The sequence below is a fragment of the Salvia miltiorrhiza genome, chromosome 8 (assembly GCF_028751815.1).
Source record: "Salvia miltiorrhiza cultivar Shanhuang (shh) chromosome 8, IMPLAD_Smil_shh, whole genome shotgun sequence".
Classification (NCBI taxonomy): Eukaryota; Viridiplantae; Streptophyta; class Magnoliopsida; order Lamiales; family Lamiaceae; genus Salvia; species Salvia miltiorrhiza.
The window spans coordinates 14815887-14836628 of record NC_080394.1 but is presented as its reverse complement, the minus strand read 5'-3'; the positions used below and the strand labels follow the sequence as shown (position 1 = coordinate 14836628).

At 34.7% G+C, this 20742-nt stretch overlaps 1 protein-coding gene across 3 annotated transcripts; it reads left to right on the top strand.

Moving 5' to 3' along the window:
• Positions 1-1087: 1087 nt before the first annotated feature.
• LOC131001305 (purple acid phosphatase 15-like) lies at positions 1088-7667 on the top strand. Of its 3 annotated transcripts, none has more exons than XM_057927660.1 (8): positions 1088-1899; positions 2149-2340; positions 2546-2879; positions 3007-3224; positions 3317-3507; positions 3583-3867; positions 3952-4068; positions 4993-5404. In XM_057927660.1, the coding sequence occupies exons 1-8, from the start codon at positions 1632-1634 to the stop codon at positions 5353-5355; spliced, it is 1968 nt and encodes a 655-aa protein (XP_057783643.1). In that variant the 5' UTR covers positions 1088-1631; the 3' UTR covers positions 5356-5404. The 3 variants fall into 3 exon arrangements, with proteins under 3 accessions (XP_057783643.1, XP_057783644.1, XP_057783645.1); XM_057927661.1 differs by having other exon boundaries at positions 1090-1899; positions 3007-3215; XM_057927662.1 differs by lacking the exon at positions 4993-5404 and adding an exon at positions 6898-7667 and having other exon boundaries at positions 1092-1899.
• Positions 7668-20742: the final 13075 nt, after the last annotated feature.

The window sequence follows — 20742 nt, the reverse complement described above, 5'->3', positions numbered from 1 at the left end:
TAACCTAAAAAACAATATAGATTTGTGTATTCAATGAATTCATAATTGACTCGCTAGGGTTATCTCCTTCTTCGACTCTTCATTCTTTATCTTCAGCTATGGTGCTTTCCAAGGGCATCATCAGATCTGCACATCAGTTCTATGGATCTCTTCGAGTCTCTTCATCTGTGAGCCTTCCAGCGGATTTATTGGGTCTGTTGTGCGAGTGTTTAGGTTTACTTCATGATATATAAAGTGGACCCGAATGCCATACTCATCATTCATATTTCCACATACTAACCTATCAACCATTTATTTACAACCTAAATAAAAATATGATTTCTTATTCCACATCTAATTCATACTACTAAATTTCAACCATTTATAATTTAAATACTCCATCCGTCCGCCAAGATTATGTCACAATTACTATATCGGGCGTCCGCCAAGATTATGTCACTTTCCTTTTATGGCAATGGTCCCACCATCCTCTTTAATATTTTATCCTTATTAACACTCTTTACTTACAAAAAAACCACTCAAAATTCAATCTCAACCACTCATCTCATAAAGTGGTGGGATCCTTTCTCCACTACATCAAAATCATCACCAATTTTATTAAATCATGTGCCCAAACAAATTGCCATAATCTTGGCGGACGAAGGGAGTAAAAGAGTCAATATTTCAAGTCAACACTTCAAAATATAATTAAAAAAATAAATTAAAAAGAAAATGATCGTGAACGGACGGTTCAAAATTGAACAGGAACTGCCGATTTTGGTTTGAAACAATGAACCGAATGACCTATCATCTGAACCGATTTTGATTGCATATGTTTGGAATCATGAACCGATAATTTCGAGCCGATTCGAATCGAATTCGAAATGTGAAGACGGGAGGCAAATTAAACATTTTATTATTGAAAAGGAAGAAAATCTTGACACACAAGTGGACCGCAAATCTAGCCGATTACCGGAATGGGCTCATCTGTCATCTCCAGATCGGATATTCGACGCGAATAATTGTGAAAAAGGGATATTCCTTTTTAATAATAAACTATTCTATAATTGGACGGAGTTTTGAGCTGAATTTCTATTCTGTTTACGTAATTTGAAATTTAATTCGCAACTAAATTTAAATCTAAATTAGTAATCATGAAGCAGTTCGCTGCTATCGAGGTTTTCCATTTCCGCAATTATAATGACATTTTTGTTGTATGTATTGTGGTTGCAAGCATATATAACTGACATAACCGTTGATCACTACCCTTCAAATTCTTCACCCCATCTTCAAATTTGACTTCCTTTTCACACACACTACACACACATGTCTATATATATCTGTGTATAGAAATAGCCATTGTTTGCTCTTTGTAACCCCCTCTTCCAAACTAACTTTTTTGGGATATTTCTGGTTCAAGAGAATGTTCTGCAGAAATTTATAGCTCTTAAAAGAAGTTGCATTCTCAACCTATTTTTGATAATGAATAGTTAGTTGGATTTGAAATTAGAGAGAATTTCGTTTGACTCCCAAAGAAGGGAGCTTTATTGCTTTCAAGAAAAGTCTCGGCATATTCTCTTTCCCTCTCATCTTTTCTCTATGCTTTTCTTTATTTTCATTTGGGTTTAGTTTAGTACTTTTGAAGGGGAAAAATGGCCCTGCAATTTGGGAAAATGGTGGTTGCGGTTTTCATTCTTCTTTTCTTGAGTTTAATTCAAATTCATTGTGAAATTCCCACAACCCTTGATGGGCCGTTTGATCCTGTCACTGTTTCATTGGATGAGAATTTCCGCGGAAATGCTATTGATTTGCCCGATTCTGATCCCAGAGTGCAAAGGGATGTTACAGGTTTTGAACCTGAACAAATTTCAGTTTCCCTCTCTTCCACTCACGATTCTGTCTGGATTTCTTGGATTACAGGTTAGAAACTCTTCTGTTGAGCCTTAAGTTTGGTTATTTTCTTCGTTGTATTCATTTTATGGTGAAACTGAGGATGAATGAATGCTACGATATGCTTTAGTTTTAGTTATTATGTTTCTTGCAAGTCCTTTTCTTGAATTTGTTGAATTCTAAAACTTTGCTGATGATATATGATATGATTAGGCCACAGATGCTTCATTTTGTGACTGGTTTCTTGATGATGATCATTGATCACCAATTCATGTGCAGGGGAATTTCAGATTGGTGACAACATAAAACCATTGAACCCGAAAAGTGTTGCTAGTGTGGTTTACTATGGAAAGCTGAGATTTCCTATGCGTCACATAGCTACAGGAGAATCTCTCGTCTATGATCAGCTTTATCCTTTCAAAGGACTCAAGAACTACACTTCTGGAATCATTCATCATGTCCGTCTCACAGGTGTGGTAAAAGAGTTTTCAACTTTTCCATGTCGTGCTTTTGGTTATTATAGTCTGTTGCTGTGAGTTGCCATATAATCTTGACTTGTAGTGTGCTTCCAAATTTGTCTTCCTAGAACATTGATTTGGGTGGTTATACCAAAACTTGGCAATGCATAAATGTTGATTTAAATTGAGATGGTTGCAATTCATTTATTGTTTTGTAGGCTTGGATCCTTATTCTCAATACTACTATAAATGTGGTGATCCTTCAATACCGGCAATGAGTCATATCCATCATTTTAGGACAATGCCAGTATCTAGTCCACAAAGCTATCCTGGTAGAATAGCTGTTGTTGGAGACCTCGGTCTCACATACAACTCCACTTCGACAATCGAACATGTAACGAGCAACAAGCCTGATCTGATCCTGATGGTTGGAGATTTGTGCTATGCTAACTTGTATCTCACCAATGGGACTGGTGCCGATTGTTATTCGTGCTCGTTTCCTAACACTCCTATACATGAGACGTATCAGCCTCGCTGGGATTATTGGGGAAGGTTAGATTCTTCTACATTGTCTTTTTCCTTTGTTTTGTGTTGAGCTTAGGTATGCTTCAAGTAGTTGTCATAACCTTCAAATAATTGTGGAAATATAACTGTGACTTTTTCTGTACGATCTTTTCAGATTTATGCAGCCACTGATATCGAAAATTCCAATAATGATGGTGCAAGGGAACCATGAAATAGAAGAACAAGTTCACAACCAGACTTTTACTTCCTTCACTTCTCGATTTGCATTCCCACATAAAGAAAGTGGTTCTTCTTCCCCATTCTATTATTCGTTCAATGCAGGAGGCATACATTTTGTCATCCTAGGTGGATATGCCGCCTACGGTAGGTCAGGTAACAAGAAGCCTTGAATTCTTACCATATAAGGCTCTGATAATTGTTAGTTACAGTTGGTCTTAATTCTGTGTCTTGGTTGTTCACTGCAGATGATCAATACAAATGGTTGCAAAAGGATCTAGCTAATGTCAAGCGAGATGTTACACCGTGGTTAGTCGCTACGTGGCATCCTCCCTGGTACACCACTTACACGGCACACTACAGAGAAGTTGAGTGCATGAGGGTGGCCATGGAAGATTTACTGTATCAGTATGGTGTCGACATAGTCTTCAACGGGCATGTAAGTTTCATAGTCTTAAATCAATAGAACATCGTGGTTTCTTTAGCCAACCTAAGTGAAAAATAATATGTTTAGGTACATGCGTATGAGAGGTCAAACAGAGTGTATAACTACACCCTTGATCCCTGTGGTCCCATCCACCTCTCAGTAGGTGACGGGGGAAATAGAGAGAAGATGGCAACGACACATGCTGACGAGCATGGCAACTGCCCGGAGCCCTCCACCACGCCCGATGATTTCATGGGGGGATTCTGTGCGCACAATTTTACATCTGGACCAGCTGCTGGTAAGTTCTGTTGGGACCGACAACCTGAGTATAGCGCATACAGGGAAGCCAGCTTTGGCCATGGAATTCTCGAGGTATTTGCCAATTTGTGTGGATCATTTCATACAATCTGACTGTGAATAGAGAGTGTGGATGTGATTAGGGGTTTATCCGTGCAGGTGAAGAACGAGACGCACGCTCTGTGGTCGTGGCATCGCAATCAAGACATGTACAACGAAGCTGGTGATCAGATTTACATTGTAAGGCAACCTGAGAAATGTCTGCCTCAACCCAAGGTAATCCAACTTTGGGGAACTGAAAATTCCAACACTTCCATTAACTGAATCTCTACAAGTTTCTGGAACTTGGGGTGATCAATTCTTATAGTTTGTATTATCCTTTAAGGATGGATCTAACTGGAAACATGTGTAATCCTACTGCAAATAGGAAGTTTGAAAGAAAAAACATTAGATTGTTAGTTAGCTTGTTACTTTTATCTTGACAATGTTCGATGAAGTTTAGATCACAATCGAACCCTAGATGTTGTACACTACTAGATCTTGTGTAAGATTGTCAAGAGTTATAAAGAGAAGGCAAATTTACTCCAATTTAATTGCCTTTTTTTCCACTTCATATATCAAGGTTTCTTCCAAGGGGTTATTCATCTGATGCAATTTTTTTTTTTTTTTAAACCCACAGCCCTAACCTTCGATGCACACTGGATGAATCAAACATGCAATAGAGATGTGAATGGATGCTTATTATATTAAATGCATTTTTTTTGCTTGTTTAGGCAGATTAAAACTGAAATGTTGGTCTAAATGGGAATGAAGAAATTTCTTTTATTTATAATTATGCCATAGTTCTATTTCTTCATATCTCTGGTGTCACAATATTCATTAACATGTAAAGATTTTTTTAAAAGAGCATAAAATGTCTGATAATAATAATAATAAATAAGTAAATTATAACCATATCTACAATATCTCAAGAATGGATTTGAGGGTGAGGCTCAAAAAATAGGGTATTAATTCTACTAACCTTCAACTGTGAAAATGTTGAGCTTGCCAACACATCTCAAAGAAACGATCAAATATCTTCCTAAGAGAGACAATTAAGGAAGGCTACAAATTGCTAACACAAAACTGGGCTCACCTACTTCTCGAGCTAATATATATCGTTATGATTAAGCTTTTATATAGCCCTACATTGTCTGGCAGATAATCAAGAAACTGAGCAAGCAAATTATAGGAGACAAGACTGTTTGCTGCAACAAGATTTTGGACCCGTTAGGCAGGGGGGAGTCGGGGATAACTGGCCCCGTCCCAGCTGGTGTTAGTCCAGCACCACTTCCGTATAGAGGTGTGGTTCCTGATGGTGGTGTGATTGTATTTGGTGTGGTTATGCCAGTGGGTGTTGTGGGTGTTGCTCCTGATGACACCATTCCTCCTGCAGAACTGCAAAATCGAGACACACGAGTGTTTTTAATGCCTAAATGCGCCTTTCACGGAACCAAGACAGTTACTAATCCAAACTCTTCTTTGCAAGTAGTTAAACTTAAAGAATCTGAGCACTCGGAGTAATGCATAGCATATTTGCAGCTTAATGAATATGAATTGAAACGTCTGTCTAGAGCTTACTGCACATAATCGGTAAAAAGAAGGCCAAAGAGGGAGAATTGTTAACGATAATGATAACTGCACAGAGTTCATAAAAGTTTACACTAAATGTTTCTTGCTTCATCTGAATTTTAAGATTCTTATTGAGCTTCTCTTTCTGAACCAAAAACTATATACCTCTATAAAATGATGACTATGTTCATCTTTCGTGTAAAAAAAATGCCCAAAACTACTATTGGGATAATAGAAAGAACCAAATGATATACAAGTCAAGAGAATAAAAAAAGGAAATTTTATTCCCAATTTTATGAAGTGCCTTTTTATATTTCTTCATGGATATACAAAAGCCTAGTCCTGAGTTATACAGCAATACAATTGCATTGTATTAGCAACAGATTGTGACCATATATTCATAAAAACTTGGCTTTTCAGAGGTAAAATATTTATACAAATTGATCTTCTGGTTTTCCACTTCAAGTTTATAGGTTTACACAAAAGGCTAATGCAACCTAGAGATTTCTTATTCAAATCCCTTATACATTAGATCTCTAAACAACTACCTTAAGTCTCTTGATATAACTTTGCAATTTCTATAAAACATGACTTCTTACAGTTGCAGCTTTGACCAATGAACAAAAAATGAAATCTACATAGCAGAACACCCCCTAGAAATAATGTGGTTGTTTGCCATGAGGTCCCAACATTTCGACATTGCAATTTTATTAATCACAAAAATTAAGTCCTTGCTAACCCAAAATGTAATAAACTAATAATCAAAAAGTCCACAACATAATAAGACAACCTTAGCATAAAGAACCCAAATCTCCATACATGAACAAAGACAAAATGAAGTACATCCACACACATGCAGCTCCCACATCCAAGAAGCATATTTCTTTTATCCAAGTAACCAATAAAATACATTAAACGATATGCAGAGCTCGATGACACTTCTAAATAAAGGCATATTTCTACTCCAAGATGCAAATACATCGAAATGCAAAATTAATTTTAGCATTACTGCAAATTCATGCCATATGTGAGAATTTATAAAGCAGTTTAAATCCAAAAGGTACAAAACTCAATCTTTAGAACATAATATGAGCAGATATTACAATTAAAAATTCTAGACAGTTTCTTGTCCATGGGAAAAATGCTAAGGCACAAAAAAGCAAAATGAACAACTTTTGGAAAAGCACAAGGAACTCATAGTATTTCATTAAAGAAAAACCACAAAGCATTTAAAATTTAGGCAAATGGAGAAACGAGGAGAAAAAAAGAGAGAAAGTAATACCTTGGAGATGATGGGTAAACACAAGATCCGTAGCCTGAAAACAGAGAAACGCCAACAAATAAATAAAATGAATAAATCAAGAAGATTCAACACAAAGTTCAAATCTTTCCACTAGTGGGAAGTAGCAAGCACATGGAGATATGCACACACATATAGTAAAATTACTTCTCTCAAAATTCTGAGGATAAAAAAACAGATCATCAAACATGCAGATGCAAAAGTATGAAGACTGCAGAAACCCCTCCCAAAAAAGGGTGCTAAATGAAGAATGCAGATGAGAGAGAGAGAGAGCAAAGATAGGAACTTGGATCAGTTCTGGCGATGGTGGAAGTGGCAGCAAAAGAGCAAGAATCAGGAGCATTGTTCTTGCGCTGGAAATAGCTGTTGAATGCGTATGAGGCATGAGCCTGCAGCGTGTTTGGCAGAAAGCAAAGCCCATTTGGCTGAATGGCCGTACAGTCAGCGCCAGCGCCGCATGCATAGTCCAAAGCTGTTTGCAGCGCCTGCTCACTGGCGTCGCTCCTCGCCACGCACCAGTTGCCCGCTGCCACCGCCGCCGCGAACAGGGCGGTGCCGCTGCACAGCAGGAACACCAGCCCCACCACTTTGAACACCGCTTCTGCTGCCATGGCTGCCGCCTTTTGAGCTGCTAAAGCTAGAGGGAGTAAGAGAGAGTGGGGAGTCAAGAATGGAGTTATTCCCTTTGTTTTTCTGATTTTCTTTTTGGCTCTTTATTATTGGGGTTGATGTACTTTCTTTTTCTTTGGGTTTTCCTCCATCCTCTTTTTTTTTCCCCTTCCTATTTAGAGTTTATATTTTGCTTTTGTGTGTGTGGTGAAGTTAATGTCGGAATTAATGTTTTCTGGCACTCTTTTGTCTGAAGCTAGTGGTCGCGCGAGCATCGAGGATTCCGGTCAAGTTCATGATGTAATTGTACACTATTTCAAATTTGAAATTCTAGTATTTCATTTCAGTCCTTCAATTCAGATGTTCGTGCGCCATAATATTGAATTTCAAACATGATGCACTAGGTAAAAAATAAAAAAACCCATCATGTATGTAAAATTTGATCCATTTTAAAAGTGGCAAGATTGATCTCAGTCCTACATAAAGCAAGATAAATAAATAATCATATCTTATCTAAGCGTTCGATAATAATATTGATTAGCAGGAAGGCCCGCAATAAGCGAGAGCTCCGTTCTTATATCACTGTTCAACTCAGAAATTTAATATCTCATTCCCCTAGTATTATTTATCTGAAGCTACTTACAACCTTTTTTCTCCAAAATTGGGATTAGATATTTTTTTTACTTTCTATTTTTCTCTTTAAACATATTTATATAAGTTTATAAAAGGTTAAAATTGTAATTTGTTAATTTAATCTATAATTATATATTATCTACCAAACAAGAATATTACACCTATAAATAATAACAATCTCACTTAATCTAATATTATTTATCTAAGTTTTATTTATCACTCTTTATCTCAATTTATATATCAAACACACCCTTAAACTATTCCATGTATTCCAGTGTGATATCTCTTATTCATTTATGGATTATTGATATTGGAAAAATTTAATTATTTAGAATTGTCATATCTCTTTAGAATTTGTAACGGAGGATCTTAAATGTTTTTGATTATTAGCTTTGATCATTTAAATTATACTAACTTAAAATGAAAGTGAGCCACTTCTAATGGACAAAGAGTACATTTTTAAAAATTGTTTACAATAAAAGTTGATCTACCCTACTGTGATAATTTTTTCTTTTATTCTTCACTTCCAATTTGGTTTTGAGTAAATGCTATTTAAACGAAAAAACAAGTAAATTGGGCCGTGGAATTGGGTTGGCCGGATTAAACTCTCATAAATATATGGGTCAGGTAAATTGGACCAATAGCAATACTTAAATAATTTTTTGTACTTAACGTGTGGATAAAGGAACATATTCAAAACTTTTTTCTCTTTAATTAGTAAACTTTCAATTTTGTAGGCACAACATCCTATATGATCCTACTGCATCTTCTAAGTTATAGAGTTGTTGGACTTTCAATAAGCGAATTGGGCAACTTGTTATACTTTGTCCGTCCCGCGAAATTTTAACAATATTCCTTTTTAAATTATCCCACGAAATTTGAATATTTTTAGAATACTTTTTTTTTCTTTATTTACTTTTTCACATTTTCATCTACCACATTCAACACACAAAATACTACTAACTCCTTAAAATTCATGCCGAAAAAAAATTGCTCAAGCTTCACGGAATGAAAGGAGTAAAATTATAAATTAATGAAAATATAGTTTATCAATTGGCTAGCATTACTTTCTATATTTATACGAATTTATGATGTAAAGAGGGTCACGGTCAATCGGTCATGGTCATGGTCATGGTCATGGTCGGGAATTAAATGGTCTTTTTATACTTCAATTACTGCCTCCCTCCCTCCTCTGAATCTTACTCCTTTCATCATTCAATCTGCCCCTCCTCTTTTCTTTTTTCTTTTTTAATAAATTACTTTAGAATAATCTCATAATATAAGTGAGACATTTATATTATTTAACACTTAATTATTTTATTAAAATTTGTGGTGTTTTTAAAAGAGTAAAGACACGAGGGATGATAAAGTATTATATTTAGTATCAAACTTTATAATATTACAACTAAGCCCATCGTATGGATATGATACAAATTCGTAATAGAAATAGTGGTTTACAAATTACAATAAATTCGTTACTAAATTAGTATAGTTTGAGTAGATATTCACCCAGTAAACTTATTAATGACTAACATAATAACAATAAAGCCCATTTTTTCGTTTTATTTATTTTTTCATTGAGATTAATCCCACGCTCAAGTCTCAACAATATACTCTCTTCGTCCACCAATTCATGTTCTATTTTTCTTTTTGGTCCGTCCATCAATTCACGTCCTACCCATTTTTAGTAACTATTTATATATTTTTTAATTGGTGGATTCCAATAAGCAATACATTTTTTCTCCACTCAACTAATAAACAATACACTTTGTGGGTCCCTTTCTCCACTCAACTAATAAATAATACACGAGTTCTTAAAACTCGTGTTTCCTCCCATATGTCATGAATTAGTAGACGGAGGGAGTATAATTTCTCCAGCCATACCATTTATGATTCTTTTTGCTATTTTCATTCGTTCATAAAATTGTGGTGTTTTTCTTTTGGTACACTTCACCTTATATTTTAAATTTCATTGACACTTGATATTTACCAAAAAAAAAAAAATCAAACATTTAAAACATCAAATTTGATGGCTCATTTTATTCACTTAACTTTGTTGGGTTCATTCTCCACTTTATACACATTTATCAACCATTTACTAAAATTCGTGCCCCAAAATTACATCATAATTTATGGACAGAATGAGTAATATTTTTAATCTTATATGGAATGTTTTGATCATGATAATTACATTGATGATTTATCGTACCACCATATCTTCTGAATCTTAAATCAATTAAAAATTAATTATTACCTTCATCCACAAATAGTACATAAATTTGGTTTTGGTACAAGTTTTGATAAAATAGTTGATGAATGTATGTTTAGTGAATAAATGGTTTCATAATCTAAAAATGAGTTGTTGTGGTTGAATTGAGTGTGCGCCAAGTGAATTTTGAGTAAATAAATAGTATTTGTAGATGAAATATAAAAAGAAAAAGTGGAGTCATGCCCAAAAAAGGAGCGATAGTATACTCTTCGTGGATGCCAAATAAGGTAATTATTGTATATTTTTTGTGGACGGAGGTAGTATAATTTATATCCCGGCTTTTCACAATCTTTCCAAATTTATTTTGATATTTAAAAAATACTATGAATTACATATATTTTTTTCCTTTTAAAATACGTTCAAATATATCATTGTACTATTCGATTTTGAATTGGTGACATGCCATGTCAGAGAAACACCAGTATAGAGACATGATTTTGAATTCTATTGGAATTGAACTCACACATGACCTATCGAGATGCCATGTCATCAATTTGGCGTTGAAAATTTAGTTCCATGATAGATTTGAAAATATTTTAAAAGGTCTTACATAAAATTAGGGTTGAGCATTCAGACGGTTTGGTCTAAAAATAAAATTTAACCTGAAAAATTCAAATAGGGTCTAAAAAATCAAATTGAACCACACCATTTACAAGGCCAAATCGAAACTAAACCAAACCAAACCAAACCAAACCGCAAATTTTTGGTTCGGTTCGATTTGACTATATTTATTATTATTATTATTACAATAATATTTATAACATTGACATATAATTCTAAACTGGTAAACTCTAAATTTTTATTTGTTTACAATATTAAACCGAACAACACTATCTATGATGAAGAAACATAACCAAACTGTTAATTACGGTTTGGTTTGATGGTTTTGGTTCGAGTTTGCTCACTCCTACATAAAATTGACACTCTCCCCGTCTACGAAAAAACTTGCTACTTTTCCTTTTTGGTCCGTTCACAAAAGAACTTTCTACCTATTTTGGAAAAAAAAATAAAAGAATATCCACCCCATGCCGACCTACCCCCTACCGCCCCATCCCATCCCGATTTTTCTATTTTTTTTTAATAATAGTGCTTGCATATCCCTTATGTACGCGCCTAACATATCTTCACAGAAGTTCAACATAGAGTCTGGCACGAGATAGGCGTGTGCAACAATAATGGAGGGGTTCTAACGACGGGTAGAACCTATTTGTGAATGCTTAATAACTCCAAAAATATGTTTAAAAAATCAATTTAAGTTTTGATCTCAAATTAGTGACACGTGGGACTGACCATAGTTATTAATAGCGCAGATCGCGCTCACGATCACACATCGCGTATTGCATCGCAATGCAGAGGTTAGTGTGTAATAGCGAGCGTTATTCGTTCTATTTCCTAACCGCACTTCGCGCTAAATAATGCGCTATTCAATAATAAACTGCATGGGCTTTTAATATTTAATTAGGGATTAAAGTGTAGATAACTTATAAATTAATCTTGATTTTGATATGATCGTCCACCTCTTGGGCTTTTAATATTTAATTAGGGTTTAAAGTTATATAGTACTTATAAATTAAGTCTGGCTTTGATCGTCCAGTACTCCAACTACATTTAGACTCTTCGATTCTTATTTTTCTTTTAAAGTTGATCGGATCAGTTTTTTTCTTCCTCTAATCCTAAGCGACAGACAGACTCTTTGGTTCTTGAAGAACAGTTCTTCACTTTTTCTTCCTGATCTCTTCAGGCTCATCTCATATTCATCACTTCTTCTTCTTCTTCTTCTTCTTCTTCTTCTCATCTGCTCATATTCAGTTTCTATTTTATGGCAAGTTCAACTTGTGAAAAAGATAAGGGTGTAGGATGGTTGCATAGAACTAGTGTCAAACCAAATAACACAAAAATCGTCAAATGCAATTATTGCTCTAAAATCTTCAAAGGATGGATCACAAGGCTGAAAGAGAATTTAACTGGAGGCTACCGAAATGCAGCAACTTGTAGATTGTTTCTCCTACGATCCGACAAGAGATGAAAGAGCATTTTGAAGAAAAAAAGAATGCAACAACATTGATGGATGAGATTCTTCACTTTGATGATATAGCTAACATGGAAAAAGACGAAGATGGTGAAGAAGAAGTTTCACAGACAAAATCTCATGGAAAATGACCATTAGTCGAAGGCATAAACAAATTCTGCAGCCTGAAGAAACAACTAAATCTTGGTCGTTTAGATCTGATCTACCGGAAGATACCAAACACGAAGAGTTCCAGAACTTCAAAATCACAATTTGAAGAAGCTCAAAAGAAACTAAGGGATGATGTTGTTCAAAAGTTTGCAAGGTGGATGTATGATGCATGTATTTCATTCAATGCAATCCAATATGATAGTTTCGAGTCGATGATTGAAGCTATAGGGAAATACAGACCCGGCATGAAACCTCCAAGTTTTCATGAGGTGAGAGTTCCGTGCTTAAAAAATGAGATTGAACATACAAAGCTGATTTTGAAAGGGCATGAAGAACATAAGGTATAGTATGGATGCACATTGATGAGTGATGGATGGAGGGATAAAAAAAAGGAGATCACTCGTCAACTTTTTAGTGAATACGCCTAACGGAAGCATGTTTATGAAGTTTGTTGATGCTTCTGAATATTCTCACACTGGGATGAAGATATTTGAGATATTTGAGCTGTTAGACAAATTCATTCAGGAGGTGAGAGAAAAGCATGTGGTGCAAGTTGTTACGGATAGTGCTTCTAATAATGTTTACGCTGGTACGCATTTTTAAATTTTAATAGTTACTCCCTCCATCCATCAATTCATGTCCTACTTACTTTTTTGGTCTGTCCACCAATTCATGTCCTATCCATTTTTAATAACAATTTATACATTTTTTAATTGGTGGGGTCCCAATAAACAATACAATTTTTCTTCACTTAACTAATAAACAATACATTTTGTGGGTCATTTTCTCTACTCAACTAATAAACAATACACTTTTTCTTAAAATCCATGTTTCTTCCCCTAGGTCATGAATTAGTGGACAAAGAGAGTATATGTTTTAGCTTATTTAAAAGGGATATATGAATATCTTCTACATGTTCAAGTAATTGTATTATAGGATCGAGATTTGCAATCATAACTTATTCAAGTACTCCCTCCGTCCCGCTATTCAAGTCCCATTTCTTTTCGGCACGAAGATTAAGGAGAAGCAAATTAGATGATTTAAGAGTGTGGTCCACATGATTTAGTTTGTGTTTAAGGAATAACTAATTATTTCTAATTTATTATTATTAAAAGACTTAATTTTTTTAATTTATTTTTATATAATCTGTAATTTTATTTATATTAATTTTATGCTTGTTTAATGAAATTTTTACCTGCCTAAATTAAAAATTAATGGGCATAAGTTGACAATTTCCTTCGAAAACCTGCCTAACTAATTGGAATGCATTAACTTAAAAAAATTGAAACACAATGCAATGGACAAAAAAAGTGGCGGCAGTTGAAAAAAAAAAGAAGCTTTAGCATTAAAAATTGGCCAACATTCAAATTTCCCACAATTTTCAAATTGTTTCAGATTGCTATGCCCTTTATAAATAGGGCAGCCAACACTATCACTAAACTAAACTCCCAAAAACAAAAAACACTCAAAACACCACACTTTGCTCCACATGGCTAGAAGGAAGGATCTTTCTTCCTTTGAGAGGGCTGCCATCATCGAGTTTCTGCTTGAAGGAAGCAAAAATGGAAAGCCATCTCGAGGGAAGATCACTGCTGCTGTTCAGAGATGGAGCTGCTGCCGGCGGACGATCAGTCGTACTTGGGCAGCTGCAAAAGAACGAAGAGCAAATGGTGAGGTAATGAGTTCGGTGAGTAAGAAAATAATGAGACCAAGGAGAAAACTTGTAGCTCTGGATTTACAGTTAATTGCTAGCCTAGATTTGTCAAAAAGATCAACAATTAGAAAGCTTGCATGTGGGGTTAAATGCAGTAAAAGCACAGTGGGTAGATGGGCAAAAACTAGACTGATCAGGGCTCATTCGAATGCAATTAAACCTGATCTCACAGCTCCAAACAAGTTGCTTAGGCTACGGTTTTCCTTAGAAGCTCTAGAATATGATAGGATTATGAGGAGTTTGACATTTAAAAGCATGCACAACACAGTCCACATTGATGAGGAGTTTTTGTAAATGAATGTTGTGATTACAGTCTGCATATTCCAAGACTGCAGTAGAAAGGTTTCTATTTTGTAAATGATGCTAAAATGATGTGGATGTTATAATTCTATAATGTGATGCTATAATGCTTTGATGTTGTGATTGCAGTCTGCATAAACCAATAACACCAAATCAAACAACAACAGCCACCCAACACCATCAGTTTCAGCAACCAAACCAATAACACCAAATCAAACAACAGCAGCCACACATAACACCAATTCAACCACACCTAACCAACAGTCACACATAAACAACACCACACACCCAAAACATAAACTAGAACAACTGGACCACACAAACCAGTAAAAACAGGGGAACAAGTAAGAATCAGGATGCACTCATAGTCAAAATAATGCCATTTAATCATAGATCATTGGACCAAACCAAGTAGGGACATATAAAGTTGAGCATCAATTATCATTTCAGACCAATGGACCATACATACCACATATGACTAACACTGCAAAATCCCACATGCAACTTCCTAAACCAAACCAAATCCCACACGAGATCTAGAAGCACCAGTACTTGTAAATGAAGATTAGGGTAGATCTCACCAGAAAAAAATCAGGGAGCATGCTTTTCAACATCAACAACACAGCATCAGACATATCCCTGTGTTGCAAGTTTTCCTCACACAGAAAAAAAAAGAATTAGGGTAAGAAATAGGGTTTCCAGATGAAACCGATACATCACCGGAGGAAGAATTAGGTGTAGACGAAATCATTTTACCTTCATGGATCTCAGCCCGGCGACGCCAACCTTTGCATCCATCTTCAATCACCAACAATTGGATCCAAGTCTCCAACTCAACCATCCATGTGAAATCGGACTTCTCTGCGTTTGATTTCGGCATAGAATCGGTGGAATCGGTGGAATCCCTCAGAACAATCGAATTTCGACCAAAGGCGACGAAATAGAAAGCGAGAGAGAGAGAGCTTCAGATTTTGACGGAGTAAAATCACAGGGATTCAGATGGGTGAGAGAAATTGAAGGTGAGAGACGAATGCAGAGGAGCGGCGGCTGAAACCGAAGAAAGTCGACGACGGAGCGTCGGAGAATCGGAGAGGCAGAGCGCCGATCGCGATTCGAGAGAGAGAGAGAGAGAGAGTAGTTTTAGGGTTTCGGACTTGCGGCGGACTTAAATGGAGAAGAATTGGGAGAAAATTAAATGGTGGGTTGGAGTCCGGTAGGTAGCAGTTGAAATTAGTGAGTTAATTAGTGATCTCATTTAATGTTAAACATCCCCTTATTATTTCCTTTTTAGGAAACGGGACATTATCGGTGGGACAACCCAAAAAGGAAAATGGGACTTGAATAGCGGGACGGAGGGAGTAATTGTTATTGAAACTATTTTCCGGTGGTCCAAAGGTTTCTTTAACTTTAACTCTTTAAATCATGTCCAGACTCGATGTACTGTATGTACTGTTCTGCCTATTTTCCGTGATAGTCCAGGCAGTAGTTAATCGTGATCTGTGAATTGTATGTATTGTATGTACAGACAGATAGTATTGGCAGTTATTATATATAATGTAATTAACTATTCGTATATTTTTCTTTTTGTATTTATTAGGAAAATTGTTGGAAGAGAAGTAAAAACACATATTTTGGTCTCCTTGTGCTGCACATTGCTTAGATTTAATGTTTGAAGACATCTTTAAAATGTCTGATTTGAAGAGAACACTTGAATGTGTTATTATGGTTAATGGTTATATTTACAATCGCACTCAAGTGTTGAACATGATAAGGAAATTTACAAACAAAAGAGACATGATTAGGCCAGCAAAGACTCGCTTTGCGACTGCGTTTTTAACATTAAGGAGCTTCCAGTTGTAAAAACAAGGTAAACTCGTGTTAAGCATTATCTTCATGACTTCATTTTCAAATACTGTAAGTTACGCACTGAAAGTAAGCACTCCACTTGTGCATGTCCTTCGACTGGTGGATGTACCTCTTATGGGATATATTTATGAGGCTATGAATCATGCAAATGAGCAAATATCGGCTACATTTTCCCATGTGGAGGATAGATACAAAGATGTCTTCGACATTATAGATAAGAGATGGGATGTTCAGCTTCATCGACCTCGACATGCAGTCGGCTATTTTATTAATCCCGAATTTTTCTACAACAATCCAGATGAGATGGCTCAAAATGAGGAAGTCATGAACGAGTTGTATGATTCAATTACAAAATTGACCAATTCTGATGGCATAGAAGATGAAATACTCAAGGAGTTGGTTATTTACAAAAAAAGCAGATGAATTTTTTGCTAAATCAGCCGTGAAAAGGAAAAGAACTCTGATCTTGTCGGCTAAATGGTGGGGGTTGTATGGGGCATCAACACCTAACCTACAGAAAATTGGCCATCAAGATTCTAAGTCTGACTTGTAGCTCATCGGGTTGTGAACGCAATTGGAGTGTGTTTGAACATGTAAGTTACTTTCAAATTTTAAATTATAATATATTCTTTTAATTATACGAGTATTATATATCTAATGCATTTTTCTTAATTGATATAACTTCATTCCAAGAAAAGACTCCGATCCTAGAGCAACAATGTTTGAATGATTTGGTTTTTATCAAGTACAATAGGGCACTTCATCGTAGGTATGATAAGCGCGACACAATTGACCCTATCATCTTAGATAATGGGGTTGATGATGAGAACGAGTGGATGATATGAGGAATGGAGAATGAAGAAAATGTTCCTGATTTTGATAACGATGATCTCAACTGGGGTGATGTAGAAATTGTCATGGGAGTGAGTGAAGAGCCTTATCTACTAAGGGGATCACAAGATGAAGCTTCTTAATCTCGAGGTAATGGAGCAGTTAAGTCTACACATTCTAGGGAAAAACTGGTAAAAAACAAGGGATATGCCACTACATCCACGTCCAATGCACTCACTCAAAATGAAGAGGATGAATCTACATTCAATTTTGAAGAAGAGAGTGGCGATGATGAAGAGATTGACGCCGAGCTCTACGAGGATGATGAAGGAGATGGTTCGCTACTTGGTTCGGCGGATGAGGATATGATTAGAGGCTTTAACATGATTAGATATTTATTTTTATTCTATATTTTTGTTTTTATATTTTTGTTTTTATGACTTTATCTTTTTATTACCTAGACATATTATATACATAATTTTTTATAATTATGATATATATATTTTTGTATATTTATGTGTGATATATTTAAATACGCGCACGTCGCGATGCGCATTGCACCTTGCGCGATAGCATTAGGATAACTTTGCGCGATCGTGCGCGACTAATAACTATGGGACTGACCAATTTATGGAAGGAATTTTTTCTGCACTTTTCCTTTTGTGCACCTAACTTTTGTTTCGACATTTTGTGACTCATTTGGACCACCAACTTCCTTAGTGTTTAGTTGTCTACCTTACAACGATAATATAAATTAGACAGCGATAATCTTGATTAATTAGAATAATCCAAAAAGTATTTTGATTTATAATTGGTGGAAGACATGATGGTCTAAGCGTTGATGAGATGGGGCAAGTACAACTGAGCTTCTGCAGAACATGATAATTTTCTTTAATCAATCTTTTACTAATTAAAACTTTGCTGGTTGTCTAAGTTAATTTATAGCCATTTAATTGAAAAAAAAAAGAATAAAATTATGATGCATAAATGGACAAAAAGTGACACAAAAGTATCACATCTCTTGAAATATTTTTCCCTTTTCTTTTGTTTCCTTTAATAATGTATATATGCCGCCCTCTCAGTTGCCGTTAATAAAGCTTTTAACTAATTAGGAACAATTCATGCAGAACTATGTATTTGCAAGACTTAGGTTCAAAGGACTGGTGAAAATGTTTTAAAAAATTGCTTCTTTTTTTTGAGGAATATTTAAAAAATTACTTTTGATTGAAGGTAATATATATAGCGTTAGTTATATATACTAATACTACATTCGTCATCGAATAAGTGTTATATTTGATGATTAATCTTGTATCCGAATAAATGTCCAATTCCAAGACTCCATATGATAAAATAATATATAGTACTATCAAACTTCTCATTTTAATTACTTTTATTATCAATGCAAATTCTGCACTTCATGCAATATATAGTGATATTGCATGCCAGGAATCCAAAATATAAATTGCCTATTATTATATCCCTATTATATATTTATTTTAAGGATAATTGTGTAAATTATATATTATATGATTTAGAAGAATATATTAATTCATTAGATATTAAACTATTATAAAAATATATTAATTAATTGCATACCTTATCTAAAATCTATATGATATATATCTAGAACTCTTTTTAGAATTATGAAAAAGATAATATCCTATAGAATATAACTAATTAACTAGAAATGAAAAACTTTTGGAACAAGTCACCATAACATTCATTATTTTTATATTTTACCAATTATTAATTTATAATATTAACAAGACCTATATATTTATAAAGGGATTCTCTAAAATAGTATTTTATTAAGTTTATTATTTTTTAAAGTGACCTAAGTCGGGACCAAAAAGAAATTTATTAATTTATGGAGTTTACTAATTTATTTGAGTATTATTTTAAAGAAGTGTTACTATAATTATAGAATCAAATAGATCAAATTGCTAATTAAAAATTTAAATATAATAAATATTATATTTTTATTTTTATCAAATAGAATAATACTACGACGTACAACTTTTATGCTAGTTACAAGCAAAAGAGTAAAATTGTCCACTTCTTTAATATATGAGTTTTGACAGTGAAGACACTTATTCAAAGACATCCGAGTGAATGTTTTCGTAGCTCCTTCATAATTAACCATCAAATATGTGTGAGTGAATATCGATATTATTCAAATTATTTGTTGCAATAAAAGAATTAATATTTATTGTGAGGCTTCTTGAAACTGAAGTGCGACTTGGATCGCTTGAGACAAATTATACTCCATCTTGACCAAAATTATGTGTTTCTCATGATTAAATTGATTCTTTTTTGTATGATTGTGACCAAATAAAGCTAGATTCTATCTCCCATTTGAAGATGAAAATTGTGTGAATGTTTTATTGCTAGAAAGCAAAGAGAGAGCAAGTGGTGTGCAATAAAAGTAAGCATCGATTGGGGGAGGGGGATTCCATTGGGATGCATTTCTCACTTTTCAACTTTCCTACTATTTTTTTTTCTGTCTAATTATTTCAGTTTTCTTATCCCTAACCCTAACATACATATACATCGAGTGGGATTTGGTAAGAAAATATTATTATCTGAAAATAACTAACATAGGATCGATTAATTAATTAACTTGGAAATTTCAATTGGTTGCACCAGACTTTTTTTCTTTAATTATGTATTCTTTTTTTTTAGACAGACCCAACCAATAGATAAAACATCAACCAGAATTCCATATATGACGTTGCCCGAAAGTGACAATGCCCCGCATAAATAACAAAGAAAAACAAAAATAAAAAATAGGTGAGACCCAAAAGTGGAGACACCCATTAGACAAACAAAAAAAAATTTAAAAAGGCAACATGCCAAAACAAACTAGCTATCAACATAAAAAAGGAATCTAAAGTTAGGATAACCAAGCTGATCCATCATAACTAGAGCAATTAAGAAGCTGTCGAGGAGCAGAAGAGCCATCAAAAGTAATCAACGAGAGCGAGACTGATGCCCTCTCCTTGCCATAATTACTTACCTGTGTGCAAGTTTCTATAATATAAAGAGAGACCTTGCAATTTCTTTGCTACGCGTGACTGCATTTTTTGTGACTAGGGTATTATCAGAACTTAAATCTGGGCTTTTCTATTGTTAAATTTTGTCCGATGTTTGCTTATTCTTTTGTCCAATTCGAGTATTTTTAGTACCTACCAAGTGAAAGATATTATGGACTAGATTAAGATATATTTGATATATTCTAATACTAAGTAAGACAGTTCAAGTGTGAATTCCTTAGTCGTAATTGTTGACTCAAGTGTGAATTCCTTAGTCGTAATTGTTGACTAAGGAAGACAAGACAATTTAGAATTGTCTTCTTCGCTTATAAATAAGGGAGCTTGGTCTTACGAATCGATATATGAAAATATACGAAACATTAGAAGAGAAAACACCTAGAGAGTACTATGGTTTCAATATGAGATTTCCTAGCTGTCGAAGATTGAAACATGCACTGGGAATTGTTCCTGCATCGAATCGACATACACGTGGATACCTTAGTAGTGGATTCACGGCAAGGATCGAGACGCACGTTTACCATGCACATAACAAGTAAGTTATTCTTATTGTTGTGTGCCTATCTCTACACATGATGCATTTGTAAA

Excerpts from the sequence above, each read along its gene's own strand:
- LOC131001305 (XM_057927660.1), top strand. The coding sequence starts at position 1,632 with ATGGCCCTGCAATTTGGGAAAATGGTGGTTGCGGTTTTCATTCTTCTT. Across the intron at positions 2,341-2,545 it reads TCATCATGTCCGTCTCACAG|GCTTGGATCCTTATTCTCAA; the intron begins GTGTGGTAAAAG and ends ATTGTTTTGTAG. Across the intron at positions 3,225-3,316 it reads TGCCGCCTACGGTAGGTCAG|ATGATCAATACAAATGGTTG; the intron begins GTAACAAGAAGC and ends TGTTCACTGCAG.